General features: G+C 41.5%; 1 protein-coding gene across 1 annotated transcript in view; it reads left to right on the top strand.

Moving 5' to 3' along the window:
- LOC124548715 (sodium leak channel non-selective protein) overlaps positions 1-19,844 on the top strand; it is a 436,855-nt gene that overhangs the window by 186,564 nt on the left and 230,447 nt on the right. Inside the window, exon 10 of the mRNA XM_047125188.1 lies at positions 4,031-4,198. Coding sequence (XP_046981144.1) covers positions 4,031-4,198 — 168 coding nt within the window. The remainder of the gene's footprint in view (positions 1-4,030; positions 4,199-19,844) is intronic.

Here is a 19,844-nt window from a genome sequence, read left to right on the forward strand (position 1 = left end):
AAACTCCTTTACTACTTTAAGTCTCTCATTTCCTAATCTAATTCCCTCAGCATCACCTCACTTAATTCGACTAAATTCCATTATCCTCGTTTTGCTTTTGTTGATGTTCATCTTATACCCTCCTTTCAAGACATTGTCCATTCCATTCAACTGCCCTTCCAAGTCCTTTGCTGTCTCTGACAGAATTACAGTGTCATTGGTGATCCTCAAAGGTTTTATTTCTTCTCCATGGATTTTAATACCTACTCCGAACTTTTCTTTTGTTTCCTTTACTGCTTGCTCAATATACAGATTGAATAGCATCAGGGAGAGGATACAACCCTGTCTCACTCCCTTCCCAACCACTGCTTCCCTTTCATGTCCCTCGACTCTTATAACTGCCATCTGCTTTCTGTACAAATTGTTAATAGCCTTTCGCTCCCTGTATTTTACCCCTGCCACCTTCAGAATTTGAAAGAGAGTATTCCAGTCAACATTGTCAAAAGCTTTCTCTAAGTCTACAAGTGCTAGAAATGTAGGTTTTCCTTTCCTTAATCTTTCTTCTAAGATAAGTCATAGGGTCAGTATTGTCTCATGTTAGTACAGTAGCACAAGTAATTGGTGAAAGGAAGATGATAGCTATGGTGTTTGCAGATGATCTGATGATTTGGGGAATAAGGAGAAGGAAGTACAAGAACAGTTGGACATATGGGAACAAACAGTACAAGAATATGGGATGAAATTTAGTATAAGTGAGATGATTATCACAACAAGAAAGAAGGAGAGAGGTACAACGGCAATAACAATTGGTGGGGAACGATTGAGGAGAGTGGAGAGTTTCAAGTACCTAGGAAGCCTGATACAGGAAGATGGGAAAAAAACGACAGGGAAATAACCGAGGGGTGGAGAAAAGCAGAAGCAATTTGGAAGAGTGTCAGAAGCCTGATGTGGAGCAAGGGTGTACTCCAAATCAGTAAAAAGTTTATATACCAGTCTTACTATGTCCCGATCCTGACATATGCATCAGAAACCTGGATTATGAAAGTAAGAGAGAAAAGCAAAGTACAAGCTAGTGAGATGAAATTCTTGAGAAACAGTATTGGAGTGACAAAGATAGACATATTAAGAAAAGAGAGAATCAGAGAATTAATGAAGGTGGAACCACTGCAGGAGGAGATAGAGAAATCAAGGCTGAGATGGTATGGACATGTTAAGAGAATGGAGGAGGAGAGGATACCCAGGAGGATACATGAGATGAAACTGGAAGGAACCAGACCAAGAGGAAGACCGGAAGAGAGATGGCTGAAAGGAGTAGAGGAATGCATCCAGAAGAAAGGAGAAGACTGGACCAAGGTGAAGACGGAGAGATGATGGCAAGACAGAAGATGATGGAGAGGCCCATGTTCCATACAGACCCAGCCAGAGACTGGAAACTGTCCAAGATGATGATGATGATGACTCTTCTTGTACCCATCTTTTGTTTTTTAGTCTGCTCTATATCACCTCTAGGCTGCACAATATACCAGTATATTATCTTTTACCTCCTACACTCCCTCCCTCTGATGCTTGTCCCCTACGTCTTTGTTCCCCTCATCATCACAACAGGTGGATCTCTCCCATCCAAGGGTCTGAGTGACCTGCTGCTCTTTGGTAATCTTCCCAAATCTAACCCTCTTACCTCCGTGATGAAGGAACTAATAGTTCCGTAAGCTACAATTAGTCTGTTCTTTTTAACATGTACCAAAAGTAGTGAAATTTTACCTGTTGAAGGTAAGTACTGACCAGCCATTCTGTCTCTCTGTCATTGTAAATACTAGGATAAAACACACTTATTCTTGTCATAATTATAAATATATTATCAGTGTGAAACTATTAAGTCCTTCTATTCCAGTGCTTGCAGAATAAATTATTAGAATGACCTACCTTCTTGCAATAACATGTTTTTTGTTGTATAAAACCATGAATATGTAGATACTCTACACTCTTTATATGAAAATCTTCAGCAAGGTGGCTAATCGGAGTACCTGAATTGAAAGAAAATGAAATTCATTGACCATTGTCGAATACTTTCGATTCACTACCAACTGCAGCTAGTTGCTAACACAAGAGTTAGTGCAAATAATATGTCAATAAAGATGATGATATCAAATCCAATTACACGTAAGTCTAGTGCAGAGAAGCAACTTAAAGATTTGAATCCCAGTTCGATTTTACAAAGAGCACTCTACGGCGTTGGCTCCTTACCTAGCTTGCATTTATCGTGAATCTCTCACCCAGCACAAAGTTCCAGGTGACTGGAGAAAAGCCCAGGTGGCACCATTATATAAGAAAGGTAAAAGAATGGGCCTGCAGAATCCTTGAACACATTCTCAGTCTGAATATAATAAACTTTCTTGAGGCTAAGCAGCTTATGTCCGTGAATCAGCATGGCTTTAGAAAGCATCGCTCATGTGAAACTCAGCTTGCCATTTTCTCATGATATACTGAGAACTATGGATGAAGGGCAACAGGCAGATTCAGTATTTCTAGATTTCTGGAAAGAATTTGACACAGTGCCCCATTGCAGGCTGTTAATGAAGGTATGAGCATATGCAATAAGTTCACAGATATGTGTGTGGCTTGAAGACTTCCAAAGTAATAGGAGTGCCCCAGGGAAGTGTGATAGAACTGCTGCTGTTCTCTATATACATAAGTGATTTGGCAGACAGAATATGCAGCAATCTGCATTCGTTTGCTGATGATGCCATGTTGTATGATAATGTATGAAAGTTGAGTGACTATATGAAGATACAAGATGACAGACAAAATTTACAGTTGGTGTGATGAATGACACCTAGCCCTAAATGTGGAAAAATGTAAGTTAATGCTGATACGTAGGAAGAACAAACCTGTAATGTTTGGATACAGTATTACTAGTGTCCAGCTTGACACAGTCCAGTTGTTTAAATGTCTGGGCATAACAGTGCAAAGCAATATAAGGTGGAAAGAGCAACTATAAATTGAGGCAGGGAAAGCAAATGGCCAACTTCAGTTTATTGGGAGAATTTTAGGAAAGAGTGGTTCACTTGTAAAGGAGACCACATATAGGACACTGGTGTGACCTATTATTGAGTACTGCTTGAGTGTTTGGGGTCCGTACCAGGTCGGATTGAAGGAAGATATCAAAACAGTTCAGAGAAATGCCGCTAGATTTGTTACCGGTAGGTTTGAACAAAACGTATGTGTTAGGGAGATGCTTCGGGAACTCGAACGAGAAGCCCTGGCGGGAAGGCAGCTTTCTTTCTGGGAAACACTGTTAAGAAAATTTAGAGAACTTCCATTTGAAGCTGACTGCCAAATAATTCTACTCCCACCAACATACAACACGTGTAAGGATCACGAAGATAAGATATGATAAATTAGGGATTATATGGTGTCATACAGATCATTGTTTTTCCTTCGCTCTATTTGCGAGTGGAACAGGAGGGGAAATGATAAGTAGTAGTACAGAGTACCCTCCACCATGCACTTTACGGTGGCTTGCAGAGTATCTGAGTAGATGTAGATGACATTTCAGCTATCATTAACAATGAATGTTGCATTTGCTTTCATAGATACAGTTGTTGAAATGCAGTGTTGTTTGCTATTTAATATTGATAGTGACCACAAAATGGTTAACATTGTTGATGTCAACCAGTTTTCATTGATTCAGCTATGCCCAATTGCCACTGTGCTGAGAGTCTTCTTCGAGGGTGCTAATAGCAAATGCTGTAGCACATAAAGAAAGTTTATAACAACTGGATTTATTGATGCATTGCACAGTCCTGAAACTCTTTCTTCAAACTGGAATCTTTGGGATATGATGTTTGGATGGTAGTTGTTCCACAGCTGAAACTTCATCACCTGACCTATCCTTGTCTGCAAATATTTGTTTTGTTCAAGCTGTAATTTTGTAGAAGCAAGGCATACGGCAGGCTATAGGACTACTAACTGATCACTGCAATAGTGCAATTTATTTTCATTTGTTATTTGTTATCATCAGTCAGCTTTAATTGTTTTGTTTTCTTTACAGGTTGCTTTTACATTGTTTCTTGACTTGGAAACACTGTTTAAGATTTGGTGTCTTGGTTTGCGTGGATATTACAAACATTCCATTCATAAATTTGAGCTACTGCTTGCCATTGGAACAACTCTTCATGTAATTCCAGCCCTCTATCTTTCTGGTCTGACATACTTCCAGGTATGTTGTTTTTTACTGAGTTTTATTATTTTATGTATATGGTTAAAAGTTTATGAAGCATATTATCTGTAACTTGTTGACAGTTCCAGGAACAGAATAATATCCGTGCAATGTTTTTTTATCTAAGATCTGTACAATCCACATTTTGCTGAATAAGAATGTTTTTGCAGTTGCTGAAGTTAATTTCATGCAAGACCAGACTCTTGGCTCGTACTGAACAATCTCTTGCATAACACTATGGTTCAAGTCAATTGATGATGAAATATTAGTGACAGTTAATAGGTTAAATGCTGGATTACTTCAAAATTCAATTGCAGCATTTCTCTCTTTCAGTATACACTATCTGGTCAAAAGCATTATTAGTGGACAATAATATGGGGTGAGTCCATCCTTCATCTTTATGATGGTCTGAACTCTACTGGAGATATTTCCAGTCATGTGTTGAATGTCTGTGGTAGAATGGGAGTCAGGAAAGTTACTATCCACAAATCAATGCCTCACAGCTGCTGCTGTGTGACAGGGTGCATTGTCATGCTGATACGATCAATCATCATCACCTTTACAGTACATAATGTTGTAAATACTTCCATGTTTATCATTTTCTTAAGTACAGGAGGATGACACACTCTAACCATAAAAAAACCTCTGTACCACAAAGCTGCTTCCTCCATACTTCACTGATGGCATTACACATGATGGGAGGTAACATTTTCAAGGCATTTGTCAAATGCAAATCTTTCCATCTGATTACCACAGGGCATATCATAATTCATCATTCCAAATCAGTTGTTTCCCATCATTCACTGTCAAGTGGCATCACCTCAACTATCAGTTAGCATTGACTATAGAAATGTGTGGCTTATGAGGAACTACTTGATCACTGTATCCCATTCTTCTTATCTTACTATACACATTGTGCTAGCTGGAGTGCTGTTAGCACTTTGAAACTCACAAATGATTCCTTCCACTGATTTCATGCAATTTTTTACAACCACCATCCAAAATGCTTGACAGTCCCTGTCTCTCAGTACCTGAGGGCTGCCTGACCTTGGTTTGGGTGTAGCTTTTCCTTTGCATTCAGTCACACCACCAACAAGCACCTTGGGTGCCTTTAGAAGAGATGAAATTTCCCTAATGGATTTGGTACTCAGGTGACATCTGATGACTAGTCCATGTCTGAAGTCACTGAGCTCTCCTGTCTGACACATTCTGCTGATATTGTACTTTACTGACAACACACAACTCCCTGCCTCCCTTCACTCTGGCAGGTCTGCCTCTTGTGACATCTAGTGGTCTGCTCCGTATTATATAGTTATGTCTGGATACTTTTGGTCAGAATGGACATGTTTAACAAGACAATAAATGGAATTCCAGTAACCTGAATCACTTCTTATAAGAGGCATTGTTAGACTAACTGTATCCATGCAAAACTTAAGCTAGCTACTTTCAACAGGATAAGAGACAAGCTGATTACAAACTCAAACTTTATCTTAACACTTTGCCGTCCAAACAACTTGTGCAAATTTATTTGCTTGGCACCGGCAGCACTAATTCAGATTATTTGGCTTGTCACCAGCTGTTCTTGACATTATCAGGAGATTATAAATTGTTAAGTTTTACTAATCTCATCCTTAGTTCTCAACCCTGTTCCCCTATTTTCATGAAATTTTGAAGATATACATACATAAATAAATACAAAATTTGTTTGTTTCATATATTTGTTTATTTGCATTGTCTTTGGTAGTTAGTATTTCTCTTTCATGTGATATGCAGCAAAACAGTCTCCAAGATGTAACACAACTCCACAAGACTTGCACATTAAGTTTGTTGTTCTTCTTCTTTTGTTTTTGGAACATACATGGCAGTTTCTTCATTTTCATTTATTCGTTTCGAATATAAGTATTAGGTGGTGTTGCTTTACGTGACCGGGAATTCTGTCAAATGGATCTACGTAGTGGCAACCTCCAAGATTTCCTCAAAAGCAAGTACATGGTCTTTTATTCTCATATCAGATACTTTCAATAAAAATATCATGAAATTGGAGACTCTTGGGTTATGTATTGAAATACTAATATGTATGGAATACCTTAAATAGTGCACAATTAAAGAGGTACATGCAAACCTTTTTTGACCAGTTTATAGTTTTTCTGTATACAGGGTAATAACTCTAATATTGGTCTGCCCGATCCACTCCTTTCATGAATTTGTTGTAGTCTAATACACTTTCAGGTTTTTTTTATTGTGTAATTGGTTTTTCTGTATTTTCTTTGAGTGTCAGTAAAAGTGACATTATGTATTGTAGAGATCATTCATATCATTTCAATTTTCAGAGCTCTCCATACCTGTGTGAGTACTTCACCTTTCCGTTGATGACAAGCTTCAAACACATTGACTTTTGCGCAATTTAATTTTTCCAGAAATCCTCTATTTTGCCATATTATTCCACAAACTCGAATTCTCTTTTCAAGTAACTGCTCTGCAAGTTCTACATTGTTATAATAATTATCCATGTAGAGGTGATGCCACTTTCCATAAGAAGGTATCAATAGTTCCATTACTGTTTTTGATAAAGGCTGCCCAGCACTGGAATATATCCTGAATGAGGAAATGTATCCTGTACTCGAATCACACAGCAATCAAATGAGTATGCCATGTTTGGTAACTTTCGACGGTTTGTAAACTTTACAATTTAACCGTTCATGTCACAGTATCATTCCTTCATCAATTGAGTGTTTTGACTTAGATTAAAAGTTTCTTTAAAGTTTTTGGAAAAATAATCAGTTACGAATTGCACATTGAAAAGCCAGTCGGCATTATCTTGTTTATTGTTGGAAAAATGTAAAAATGATAATATTTGTCAGAATCAGTTGCGAGGCATCATTTTGCGATATATCGATGTGTCTATCAACAGATTTGTTGACCAATAATCATCGATCCTTGCTTTTTTTACAATTCCCATAAGGATAGCAAGCCCAAACCATTTTCTAAGTTCGGGTTCCATAATGTCAACAAACTTGGCATTTTTTTTTAATCCAGTTTCCTTCTGTTGCAATTTTGACTGTAGTACTTGTTGGTTTCATTGCTAATATATTCAAATATATCATTCCCAATATAGAATTATATATTGGGAATGATATATATATATATATATATATATATATATATATATATATCTAAAAAGAAAGATGATGAAACTTACCAGACAAAAGCGCTGGCAGGTCGATAGACACACAAACAAACACAAACATACACACAAAATTCTAGCTTTCGCAACCAATGGTTGCCTTGTCAGGAAAGAGGGAAGGAGAAGGAAAGACAAAAGGATATGGGTTTTAAGGGAGAGGGTAAGGAGTCATTCCAATCCCGGGAGCGGAAAGACTTACCTTAGGGGGAAAAAAGGACAGGTATACACTCGCACACACACACATATCCATCCACACATACACAGACACAAGCAGACATTTGTAAAGGCAAAGAGTTTGGGCAGAGATGTCAGTCGGGGCAGATGTACAGAGGCAAAGATGAAGTTGAAAGACAGGTGAGGTATGAGCGGCGGCAAATTGAAATTAGAAATTAGCGGAGATTGAGGCCTGGCGGATAGCGAGAAGAAAGGATATGCTGAAGGGCAAGTTCCCATCTCCGGAGTTCTGACAGGTTGGTGTTAGTGGGAAGTATCCAGATAACCCGGACGGTGTAACACTGTGCCAAGATGTGCTGGCCGTGCACCAAGGCATGTTTAGCCACAGGGTGATCCTCATTACCAACAAACACTGTCTGCCTGTGTCCATTCATGCGAATGGACAGTTTGTTGCTGGTCATTCCCACATAGAACGCTTCACAGTGTAGGCAGGTCAGTTGGTAAATCATGTGGGTGCTTTCACACGTGGCTCTGCCTTTGATCGTGTACACCTTCCGGGTTACAGGACTGGAATAGGTGGTGGTGGGAGGGTGCATGGGACAGGTTTTACACCGGGGGCGGTTACAGGGGTAGGAGCCAGAGGGTAGGGAGGGTGGTTTGGGGATTTCATAGGGATGAACTAAGAGGTTGCGAAGGTTAGGTGGACGGCAGAAAGACACTCTTGGTGGAGTGGGGAGGATTTCATGAAGGATGGATCTCATTTCAGGGCAGGATTTGAGGAAGTCGTATCCCTGCTGGAGAGCCACATTCAGAATCTGATCCAGTCCCGGAAAGTATCCTGTCACAAGTGGGGCACTTTTGGGGTTCTTCTGTGGAAGGTTCCGGGTTTGAGGAGATGAGGATGTGGCTCTGGTTATTTGCTTCTGTACCAGGTCGGGAGGGTAGTTACGGGATGCAAAAGCTGTTTTCAGGTTGTTGGTGTAATGGTTCAAGGATTCCGGACTGGAGCAGATTCGTTTGCCACGAAGACCTAGGCTGTAGGGAAGGGACCGTTTGATGTGGAATGGGTGGCAGCTGTCATAATGGAGGTACTGTTGCTTGTTGGTGGGTTTAATGTGGACGGACGTGTGAAGCTGGCCATTGGACAGGTGGAGGTCAACGTCAAGGAAAGTGGCATGGGATTTGGAGTAGGACCAGGTGAATCTGATGGAACCAAAGGAGTTGAGGTTGGAGAGGAAATTCTGGAGTTCTTCTTCACTGTGAGTCCAGATCACGAAAATGTCATCAATAAATCTGTACCAAACTTCGGGTTGGCAGGCCTGGGTAACCAGGAAGGCTTCCTCTAAGCGACCCATGAATAGGTTGGCATACGAGGGGGCCATCCTGGTACCCATGGCTGTTCCCTTTAATTGTTGGTATGTCTGGCCTTCAAAAGTGAAGAAGTTGTGGGTCAGGATGAAGCTGGCTAAGGTAATGAGGAAAGAGGTTTTAGGTAGGGCGGCAGGTGATCGGCGTGTAAGGAAGTGCTCCATCGCAGCGAGGCCCTGGACATGCGGAATATTTGTGTATAAGGAAGTGGCATCAATGGTTACAAGGATGGTTTCCGGGGGTAACAGACTGGGTAGGGATTCCAGGCGTTTGAGAAAGTGGTTGGTGTCTTTGATGAAGGATGGGAGACTGCATGTAATGGGTTGAAGGTGTTGATCTACGTAGGCAGAGATGCGTTCGGTGGGGGCTTGGTAACCAGCTACAATGGGACGGCCGGGATGATTGGGTTTGTGAATTTTGGGAAGAAGGTAGAAGGTAGGGGTGCGGGGTGTTGGTGGGGTCAGGAGGTTGATGGAGTCGGGTGAAAGGTTTTGTAGGGGGCCTAAGGTTCTGAGGATTCCTTGAAGCTCCGCCTGGACATCAGGAATGGGATTGCCTTGGCAAACTTTGTAAGTAGTGTTGTCTGAAAGCTGACGCAGTCCCTCAGCCACATACTCCCGACGATCAAGTACCACAGTTGTGGAACCCTTGTCCGCCGGAAGAATGACGATGGATCGGTCAGCCTTCAGATCACGGATAGCCTGGGCTTCAGCAGTGGTGATGTTGGGAGTAGGATTAAGGTTTTTTAAGAAGGATTGAGAGGCAAGGCTGGAAGTCAGAAATTCCTGGAAGGTTAGGAGAGGGTGATTTTGAGGAAGAGGAGGTGGGTCCCGCTGTGACGGAGGACGGAACTGTTCCAGGCATGGTTCAATTTGGATAGTGTCTTGGGGAGTTGGATCATTAGGAGTAGGATTAGGATCATTTTTCTTCGTGGCAAAGTGATATTTCCAGCACCCCCACCAACACCCCGCACCCCTACCTTCTACCTTCTTCCCAAAATTCACAAACCCAATCATCCCGGCCGTCCCATTGTAGCTGGTTACCAAGCCCCCACCGAACGCATCTCTGCCTACGTAGATCAACACCTTCAACCCATTACATGCAGTCTCCCATCCTTCATCAAAGACACCAACCACTTTCTCAAACGCCTGGAATCCCTACCCAGTCTGTTACCCCCGGAAACCATCCTTGTAACCATTGATGCCACTTCCTTATACACAAATATTCCGCATGTCCAGGGCCTCGCTGCGATGGAGCACTTCCTTACACGCCGATCACCTGCCGCCCTACCTAAAACCTCTTTCCTCATTACCTTAGCCAGCTTCATCCTGACCCACAACTTCTTCACTTTTGAAGGCCAGACATACCAACAATTAAAGGGAACAGCCATGGGTACCAGGATGGCCCCCTCGTATGCCAACCTATTCATGGGTCGCTTAGAGGAAGCCTTCCTGGTTACCCAGGCCTGCCAACCCGAAGTTTGGTACAGATTTATTGATGACATTTTCGTGATCTGGACTCACAGTGAAGAAGAACTCCAGAATTTCCTCTCCAACCTCAACTCCTTTGGTTCCATCAGATTCACCTGGTCCTACTCCAAATCCCATGCCACTTTCCTTGACGTTGACCTCCACCTGTCCAATGGCCAGCTTCACACGTCCGTCCACATTAAACCCACCAACAAGCAACAGTACCTCCATTATGACAGCTGCCACCCATTCCACATCAAACGGTCCCTTCCCTACAGCCTAGGTCTTCGTGGCAAACGAATCTGCTCCAGTCCGGAATCCTTGAACCATTACACCAACAACCTGAAAACAGCTTTTGCATCCCGTAACTACCCTCCCGACCTGGTACAGAAGCAAATAACCAGTGCCACATCCTCATCTCCTCAAACCCGGAACCTTCCACAGAAGAACCCCAAAAGTGCCCCACTTGTGACAGGATACTTTCCGGGACTGGATCAGATTCTGAATGTGGCTCTCCAGCAGGGATACGACTTCCTCAAATCCTGCCCTGAAATGAGATCCATCCTTCATGAAATCCTCCCCACTCCACCAAGAGTGTCTTTCCGCCGTCCACCTAACCTTCGCAACCTCTTAGTTCATCCCTATGAAATCCCCAAAGCACCCTCCCTACCCTCTGGCTCCTACCCCTGTAACCGCCCCCGGTGTAAAACCTGTCCCATGCACCCTCCCACCACCACCTATTCCAGTCCTGTAACCCGGAAGGTGTACACGATCAAAGGCAGAGCCACGTGTGAAAGCACCCACGTGATTTACCAACTGACCTGCCTACACTGTGAAGCGTTCTATGTGGGAATGACCAGCAACAAACTGTCCATTCGCATGAATGGACACAGGCAGACAGTGTTTGTTGGTAATGAGGATCACCCTGTGGCTAAACATGCCTTGGTGCACGGCCAGCACATCTTGGCACAGTGTTACACCGTCCGGGTTATCTGGATACTTCCCACTAACACCAACCTGTCAGAACTCCGGAGATGGGAACTTGCCCTTCAGCATATCCTTTCTTCTCGCTATCCGCCAGGCCTCAATCTCCGCTAATTTCTAATTTCAATTTGCCGCCGCTCATACCTCACCTGTCTTTCAACTTCATCTTTGCCTCTGTACATCTGCCCCGACTGACATCTCTGCCCAAACTCTTTGCCTTTACAAATGTCTGCTTGTGTCTGTGTATGTGTGGATGGATATGTGTGTGTGTGCGAGTGTATACCTGTCCTTTTTTCCCCCTAAGGTAAGTCTTTCCGCTCCCGGGATTGGAATGACTCCTTACCCTCTCCCTTAAAACCCATATCCTTTTGTCTTTCCTTCTCCTTCCCTCTTTCCTGACAAGGCAACCATTGGTTGCGAAAGCTAGAATTTTGTGTGTATGTTTGTGTTTGTTTGTGTGTCTATCGACCTGCCAGCGCTTTTGTCTGGTAAGTTTCATCATCTTTCTTTTTAGATATATTTTTCCCACGTGGAATGTTTCTCTCTATTATATTCATATATATATATATATATATATATATATATATATATATATATATATATAAAATAGAGGGAAACATTCCACGTGGGAAAAATATATCTAAAAACACAGATGATGTGACTTACCGAACGAAAGTGCTGGCAGGTCGATAGACACACAAACATACACATGAAATTCAAGCTTTCGCAACAAACTGTTGCCTCATCAGGAAAGAGGGAAGGAGAGGGAAAGACGAAAGGATGTGGGTTTTAAGGGAGAGAGTAAGGAGTCATTCCAATCCCGGGAGCGGAAAGACTTACCTTAGGGGGAAAAAAGGGGTATACACTCGCACACACACATACATACATCCGCACATACACGGACACAAGCATATATATATATATATATATATATATATATATATATATATATATATATATATATATATATATATATATATGCTTGTGTCCGTGTATGTGCGGATGTATGTATGTGTGTGTTCCTGATGTCCAGGCGGAGCTTCAAGGAATCCTCAGAACCTTAGGCCCCCTACAAAACCTTTCACCCGACTCCATCAACCTCCTGACCCCACCAACACCCCGCACCCCTACCTTCTACCTTCTTCCCAAAATTCACAAACCCAATCATCCCGGCCGTCCCATTGTAGCTGGTTACCAAGCCCCCACCGAACGCATCTCTGCCTACGTAGATCAACACCTTCAACCCATTACATGCAGTCTCCCATCCTTCATCAAAGACACCAACCACTTTCTCAAACGCCTGGAATCCCTACCCAGTCTGTTACCCCCGGAAACCATCCTTGTAACCATTGATGCCACTTCCTTATACACAAATATTCCGCATGTCCAGGGCCTCGCTGCGATGGAGCACTTCCTTTCACGCCGATCACCTGCCGCCCTACCTAAAACCTCTTTCCTCATTACCTTAGCCAGCTTCATCCTGACCCACAACTTCTTCACTTTTGAAGGCCAGACATACCAACAATTAAAGGGAACAGCCATGGGTACCAGGATGGCCCCCTCGTATGCCAACCTATTCATGGGTCGCTTAGAGGAAGCCTTCCTGGTTACCCAGGCCTGCCAACCCGAAGTTTGGTACAGATTTATTGATGACATTTTCGTGATCTGGACTCACAGTGAAGAAGAACTCCAGAATTTCCTCTCCAACCTTAACTCCTTTGGTTCCATCAGACTCACCTGGTCCTACTCCAAATCCCATGCCACTTTCCTTGACGTTGACCTCCACCTGTCCAATGGCCAGCTTCACACGTCCGTCCACATTAAACCCACCAACAAGCAACAGTACCTCCATTATGACAGCTGCCACCCATTCCACATCAAACGGTCCCTTCCCTACAGCCTTGGTCTTCGTGGCAAACGAATCTGCTCCAGTCCGGAATCCTTGAACCATTACACCAACAACCTGAAAACAGCTTTTGCATCCCGTAACTACCCTCCCGACCTGGTACAGAAGCAAATAACCAGAGCCACATCCTCATCTCCTCAAACCCGGAACCTTCCACAGAAGAACCCCAAAAGTGCCCCACTTGTGACGGGATACTTTCCGGGACTGGATCAGATTCTGAATGTGGCTCTCCAGCAGGGATACGACTTCCTCAAATCCTGCCCTGAAATGAGATCCATCCTTCATGAAATCCTCCCCACTCCACCAAGAGTGTCTTTCCGCCGTCCACCTAACCTTCGCAACCTCTTAGTTCATCCCTATGAAATCCCCAAACCACCTTCCCTACCCTCTGGCTCCTACCCCTGTAACCGCCCCCGGTGTAAAACCTGTCCCATGCACCCTCCCACCACCACCTATTCCAGTCCTGTAACCCGGAAGGTGTACACGATCAAAGGCAGAGCCACGTGTGAAAGCACCCACGTGATTTACCAACTGACCTGCCTACACTGTGAAGCGTTCTATGTGGGAATGACCAGCAACAAACTGTCCATTCGCATGAATGGACACAGGCAGACAGTGTTTGTTGGTAATGAGGATCACCCTGTGGCTAAACATGCCTTGGTGCACGGCCAGCACATCTTGGCACAGTGTTACACCGTCCGGGTTATCTGGATACTTCCCACTAACACCAACCTGTCAGAACTCCGGAGATGGGAACTTGCCCTTCAGCATATCCTTTCTTCTCGCTATCCGCCAGGCCTCAATCTCCGCTAATTTCTAATTTCAATTTGCCGCCGCTCATACCTCACCTGTCTTTCAACTTCATCTTTGCCTCTGTACATCTGCCCCGACTGACATCTCTGCCCAAACTCTTTGCCTTTACAAATGTCTGCTTGTGTCTGTGTATGTGTGGATGGATATGTGTGTGTGTGCGAGTGTATACCTGTCCTTTTTTCCCCCTAAGGTAAGTCTTTCCGCTCCCGGGATTGGAATGACTCCTTACCCTCTCCCTTAAAACCCATATCCTTTTGTCTTTCCTTCTCCTTCCCTCTTTCCTGACGAGGCAACCATTGGTTGCGAAAGCTAGAATTTTGTGTGTATGTTTGTGTGTCTATCGACCTGCCAGCGCTTTTGTTTGGTAAGTTTCATCATCTTTCTTTTTAGATATATATATATATATATATATATATATATATATATATATATATATTTGACACTCTGTGTATCTTTGGGAAATATGTTTGAACCCAGAGATCCATCAAGGGGTATACACTCGCACACACACATACATACATCCGCACATACACGGACACAAGCAGACAAATATATATATAGGTGACTTACCGAACGAAAGCGCTGGCAGGTTGATAGACACACAAACAAACACAAACATACACACAAAATTCAAGCTTTCGCAACAAACTGTTGCCTCATCAGGAAAGAGGGAAGGAGAGGGGAAGACGAAAGGAAGTGGGTTTTAAGGGAGAGGGTAAGGAGTCATTCCAATCCCGGGAGCGGAAAGACTTACCTTAGGGGGAAAAAAGGACAGGTATACACTCGCACACACGCACATATCCATCCACACATACAGACACAAGCAGAAAAAAAAAATATATATGGTCTTTAAATATGTCTGCTTGTGTCTGTATGTGTGGATGGATATGTGCGTGTGTGCGAGTGTATACCTGTCCTTTTTTCCCCCTAAGGTAAGTCTTTCCGCTCCCGGGATTGGAATGACTCCTTACCCTCTCCCTTAAAACCCACTTCCTTTCGTCTTCCCCTCTCCTTCCCTCTTTCCTGATGAGGCAACAGTTTGTTGCGAAAGCTTGAATTTTGTGTGTATGTTTGTGTTTGTTTGTGTGTCTATCGACCTGCCAGCGCTTTCGTTCGGTAAGTCACCTCATCTTTGATTTTATATATAATTTTTCCCACGTGGAATGTTTCCTTCTATTTTTATATATATATATATATATATATATATATATATATATATATATATATATATATATATCTTTAACACTCTGTGTATCTTTGGGAAATATGTTTGAACCCAGAGATCCATCAAATTTATTTTTAGTCCTCGGTAAACCAAAATCTGACCACTGCACACTGTTTTCTTCATCTGATTCTTCTGAATCAGTTGGCAACTGTAGCGTTTGCTGAATTCTTCTTGGACATATTTCACTATTTTCCAACAATTCAGCTTCACTTTCATTTTTTGATATCCAGTGTCTTCTTCCCAATCAGCCAAGTCATCTGGAACCTCAGACAAGACGTCCACGCATTCATTGCAAATAATCGTATTGTCTCTTTTCTCTACCATGATGAAAGGGCACAAGTACTTATAAAAACAAAAAACTGGTTGGCGTGCATAATTTATTGTTACCTACACAAAACACCAAAACAATGCAAAAGATACTAAAGTGCTGTCGTCGGCCACTAAGCAGTACTATGCTCACAACACCATTGTGGTGTCGCTAGCCATTGACCGCTATTTCACACACAGCATCGCTGTGTTGTCGCCGGCCACTGAGCAATACTATGTATGCGACACCACTGTGTGTCACCAGCCACTGAGTGATGCTATGCACACAACATCACTGTGGTGTTGCCAGCCATTGACCGCTATTTTGTGCACGACACCACTGTGCTGTCACCGGCCGTTGACTGCTGTTTCGTGCACTACACCACTGTGGTGTCACCGGACGGTTTAGTGTTAATAGACAACACTTGAAACATAAACCTGATTTATCATATCCAGGCATTGTATCAGACTACTCACTAACATATGTAACACATCTTTGGAGAACAGCAACAAAACTTAAAACTTAACATAATAGACTTTAAAAATCATGGAAACTGGCTGTTTTGGAAATGCCTTAGATATTAGAGTGGCAGTCCTTTCAGTGTTATTTCCAGCAGTTACGTATTACAATCCATTCTCAGTCACAAATAATGGCAGAATATTAACACCAATTTGACTTGTGCAGTAAGAGCTGTATCATAGACATTACCAGTTAAATGACTACTTTTATTGTCCATTATCAACCCTCAGTATCTCTGTAGCATCACAGAAGGAGTGAAGTAAATGTGGGATGAGTCCAACACTGCTAAATATATCAAGTCTGCCGGTGGAAAGCTTGAGTTTGATTGAAATCAAGACAAAATGCTTGAAGCTAGAACACACTGTTGTCAAAAAACTTGATAACTCTTGGTTTGGTGATAGGGCTTCTAAACACACAGAAAACCAGGCCTAATCTCAGAACTGGTTAAACAACCACATAATTTGTATGTGGGTGTACCCACATGCAGGGATTGCATGTTGAAAGGCAACAACCAAATTGTGGCCAAAGTCCACTACACCATCCATTTAAAAGCTTACAGTGCAACATAATTTGTGGGATTTAAGTAGCTGTTTCATCGCTTTTGCCATTCAGAGTCCTCTTGTGATAGTCAATAATTTCTTACAGTTTACTACTTTAAATTCTTTTCTTTCTCCTTTCTCAGTTGCTCATTCAACTACATTATTTCTTTCAGTCATAGTAGTAGAATACACAGAATACCAGTAACTCCCCCTTCCCATCCTCACCACAGATTCTGTAAAGTTGAATTCAGACATATAAAATGTCATACTTCCTCAATTATGTGTTGTACAGTGATATAATTTTGCCGGTACATTCAGTGCTATATGAAGATACTGCTTCCAAAATGAATTGCAAAAAAATTATTAGTATAGAAGTAATAAATTAAAATTTCATACCTGATGCTGAAGTTTTACTGCATGAACAGCAGAAATTCGATAAGTGATAAACTCTTTTTCCTGTCATTATTCTGTGGGAGCGTCAGAGAAAAAAGTTTTGAAAAAGTTCTTGAATTTTCCTGTTTTACTTCACAGTATTTGTAGGGACTATACAGGGGAAACAAACTTGAATACAATATTACAAAAAATGAAGTAAATGAATGTCAGATGACAGATACGATACTTCAAGAAGAACCTGACAGAGCTCAGAAAGACTTACATCAAAACAAGTTACCAAGAGTAGGTGACATTCCCTCAGAATTATTAAGATCTTTGGGAAGCCAGTCATGATGAAATTATTTTACTTTGTATACAATATATATCAGACAAGCGAAATACCCACAGACATCACGAATGATGTTATAATTCATATTCCAAAGAAGGCAAGTGCTGTTAGCTGTATCACCCAATTATCAGTTTAATAAGTCATGGTTGCAAAATACTTACATAAATTATTTACAGAAGAATGGAAAAACTAACAGAAGCTGGCCTATTGTAAGGGGTACCAGAGAAATGCAGGGATATGCAAGGCCATACTGACCCTACAACTTATTTTATAAGTTAAACTGAACAAAAGCAAGCCTTGTATTTTTAGAAGAATCTATTGATTTTGATTGGAATACACTATTTAAAATTATAAATGGATAAAATACAGGGAGCAAAAAGTTATCTACGACTTGTACAGGAACGAGTACTGCAGTTAAAAGATCCAGACCAAAGGGATTGAAAGGGAAACAGTAGTTGAAAAGGGAGTGAGACAGGGCTGTGGCCTACCTCTGATGTTATTTAATCTGCACTATGAGCAAGCAGTAAAGGAAATGAAGGGAAATTTGGAAAGGGAATTAAAATTAAGGGAGAAGAAATAACAATTTTGAGGTTTGTCAGTGAAATGATAATCACAGAAATACACATAAACTTCAAAATCTGATGATCACTTTATTAAAGCTTTTATTCAGATTATCAGTTTTGGCAAACTATATTGCCATCTTTAAATCTTAAGCACTACACTTCAAAGAATTTCCTCCACTTGTACAATAATTTATGTCACATAATAGACAGACAGTCCAAGAAGACGCATTCCATAGTATATTGGCACATCAAAAGGAAAACAATCATTGTATAAAATATTGTACATAGTGCACTAGCTCATGCTAGCCTAAAAACTACATAGACATGAGTCAGTATGCAGTTTTTAGGCATACACACTCTTGTCTATGCAGTTTTTAAGCTAGCATGAGCATGTGTAATTGGTGCACTGTGTTTGATATTTTGTATAATGACTGTTTTACGTATGCTATGGTGTGCACGTTTTTGGAATGTTTATTTATTATGTCAAACAAATTATTGTACACGTGAATGAGATTCTTTGAAGTGTAGTGCATAAGATCTGAAGAGAGCAACATAATTTACCAAAACTGGTAATCTAAATAAATGCTGCTCTAAAGTGATCATGGGATTTTGAAATTTTCTATCCCTACTTCTATTTTCATATCAATCTAAATTGCCCCCAGAGTGGAGAAATGGTAATTTTCTCCTTAACTTGGGAGAGACATTGAATGGAATGGAAAATATCTTGTAAAGATATTAGAAGATGAACATTAACAAAAGTAAATCAAGGGTAATGGAATGTAGTTGAATTAAATTTGCTTATGCTGGTATAATTAGAATAGGAAATGAGACACTAAAAATAGTCAGTAAGTTGGGGCATTTGGGCAGCAAAATAATTGACAACGGCCAAAGTAGAGAGGATATAAACTGCAGACTGACAGCAACAAAAAAACATTTCTGGAAAGAAATATGTGTCAACACTTAATATAAATTTAAGCATTAGGAAGTCTTTTCTGAAGGTATTTGTAAGATAGTGAAATGTGACCAATAACCAGTTCAGACAACAAGAAAATAGAAGCTTTCAAAATGTGGTTCTACAGAAGAATATTGAAAATTAGATGGGAAGATCAAATAACTAATGAAGATATACTGAATCAAATTGGGGGTAAAAGGAATGTATGATACAACTTGACTAAAATAAGGGATTGGTTGATAGGACACATCCTGAGGCATGAAGGAATTGTCAATTTGGTTTTGAAAAGAGAAAGGTGGGGGAGGGGGGGGGGGGGGGGGGAGATATTAAGGGTAACCAGGTGGCAGTGCTGCACTGACCAGCGAGGTCTAGCAACCACTGGCGAGCCAGAATGAACAAGACACTCTTTGCCTGCTTTTGGCACAGTTGTTGACAATGCACTATGTTGACAGAATTGGGGCAAACATCTTGCAATCTTTCTCGGACAATTTTACGAAAACTATTCATTTAAAAAATTGATTGCCTCCAAGCTCAAAAAATGGATTCAATTGCAATCGCAAGCATGCAAGAATGAAATATTGATAAAATACCTGATATCTTTTAACCCATTTGAGTTGTTGAAACTAAAGTTTGGCAAATGACAGCACACAAATAGGAGAGTATTTTACCATGTGGTTAACATATGGAACTTTCTTATCTACATTGATATAGCAGAAATTATAACCGAGCGAGGTGGCGCAGTGGTTAGCACACTGGACTCGCATTCGGGAGGACGACGGTTCAATCCCGTCTCCGACCATCCTGATTTAGGTTTTCCGTGATTTCCCTAAATCGTTTCAGGCAAATGCCGGGGTGGTTCCTTTGAAAGGGCACGGCCGATTTCCTTCCCAATCCTTCCCTAACCCGAGCTTGCGCTCCGTCT

This window comes from Schistocerca americana, chromosome 1, assembly GCF_021461395.2.
Source record: "Schistocerca americana isolate TAMUIC-IGC-003095 chromosome 1, iqSchAmer2.1, whole genome shotgun sequence".
Classification (NCBI taxonomy): domain Eukaryota; kingdom Metazoa; phylum Arthropoda; class Insecta; order Orthoptera; family Acrididae; genus Schistocerca; species Schistocerca americana.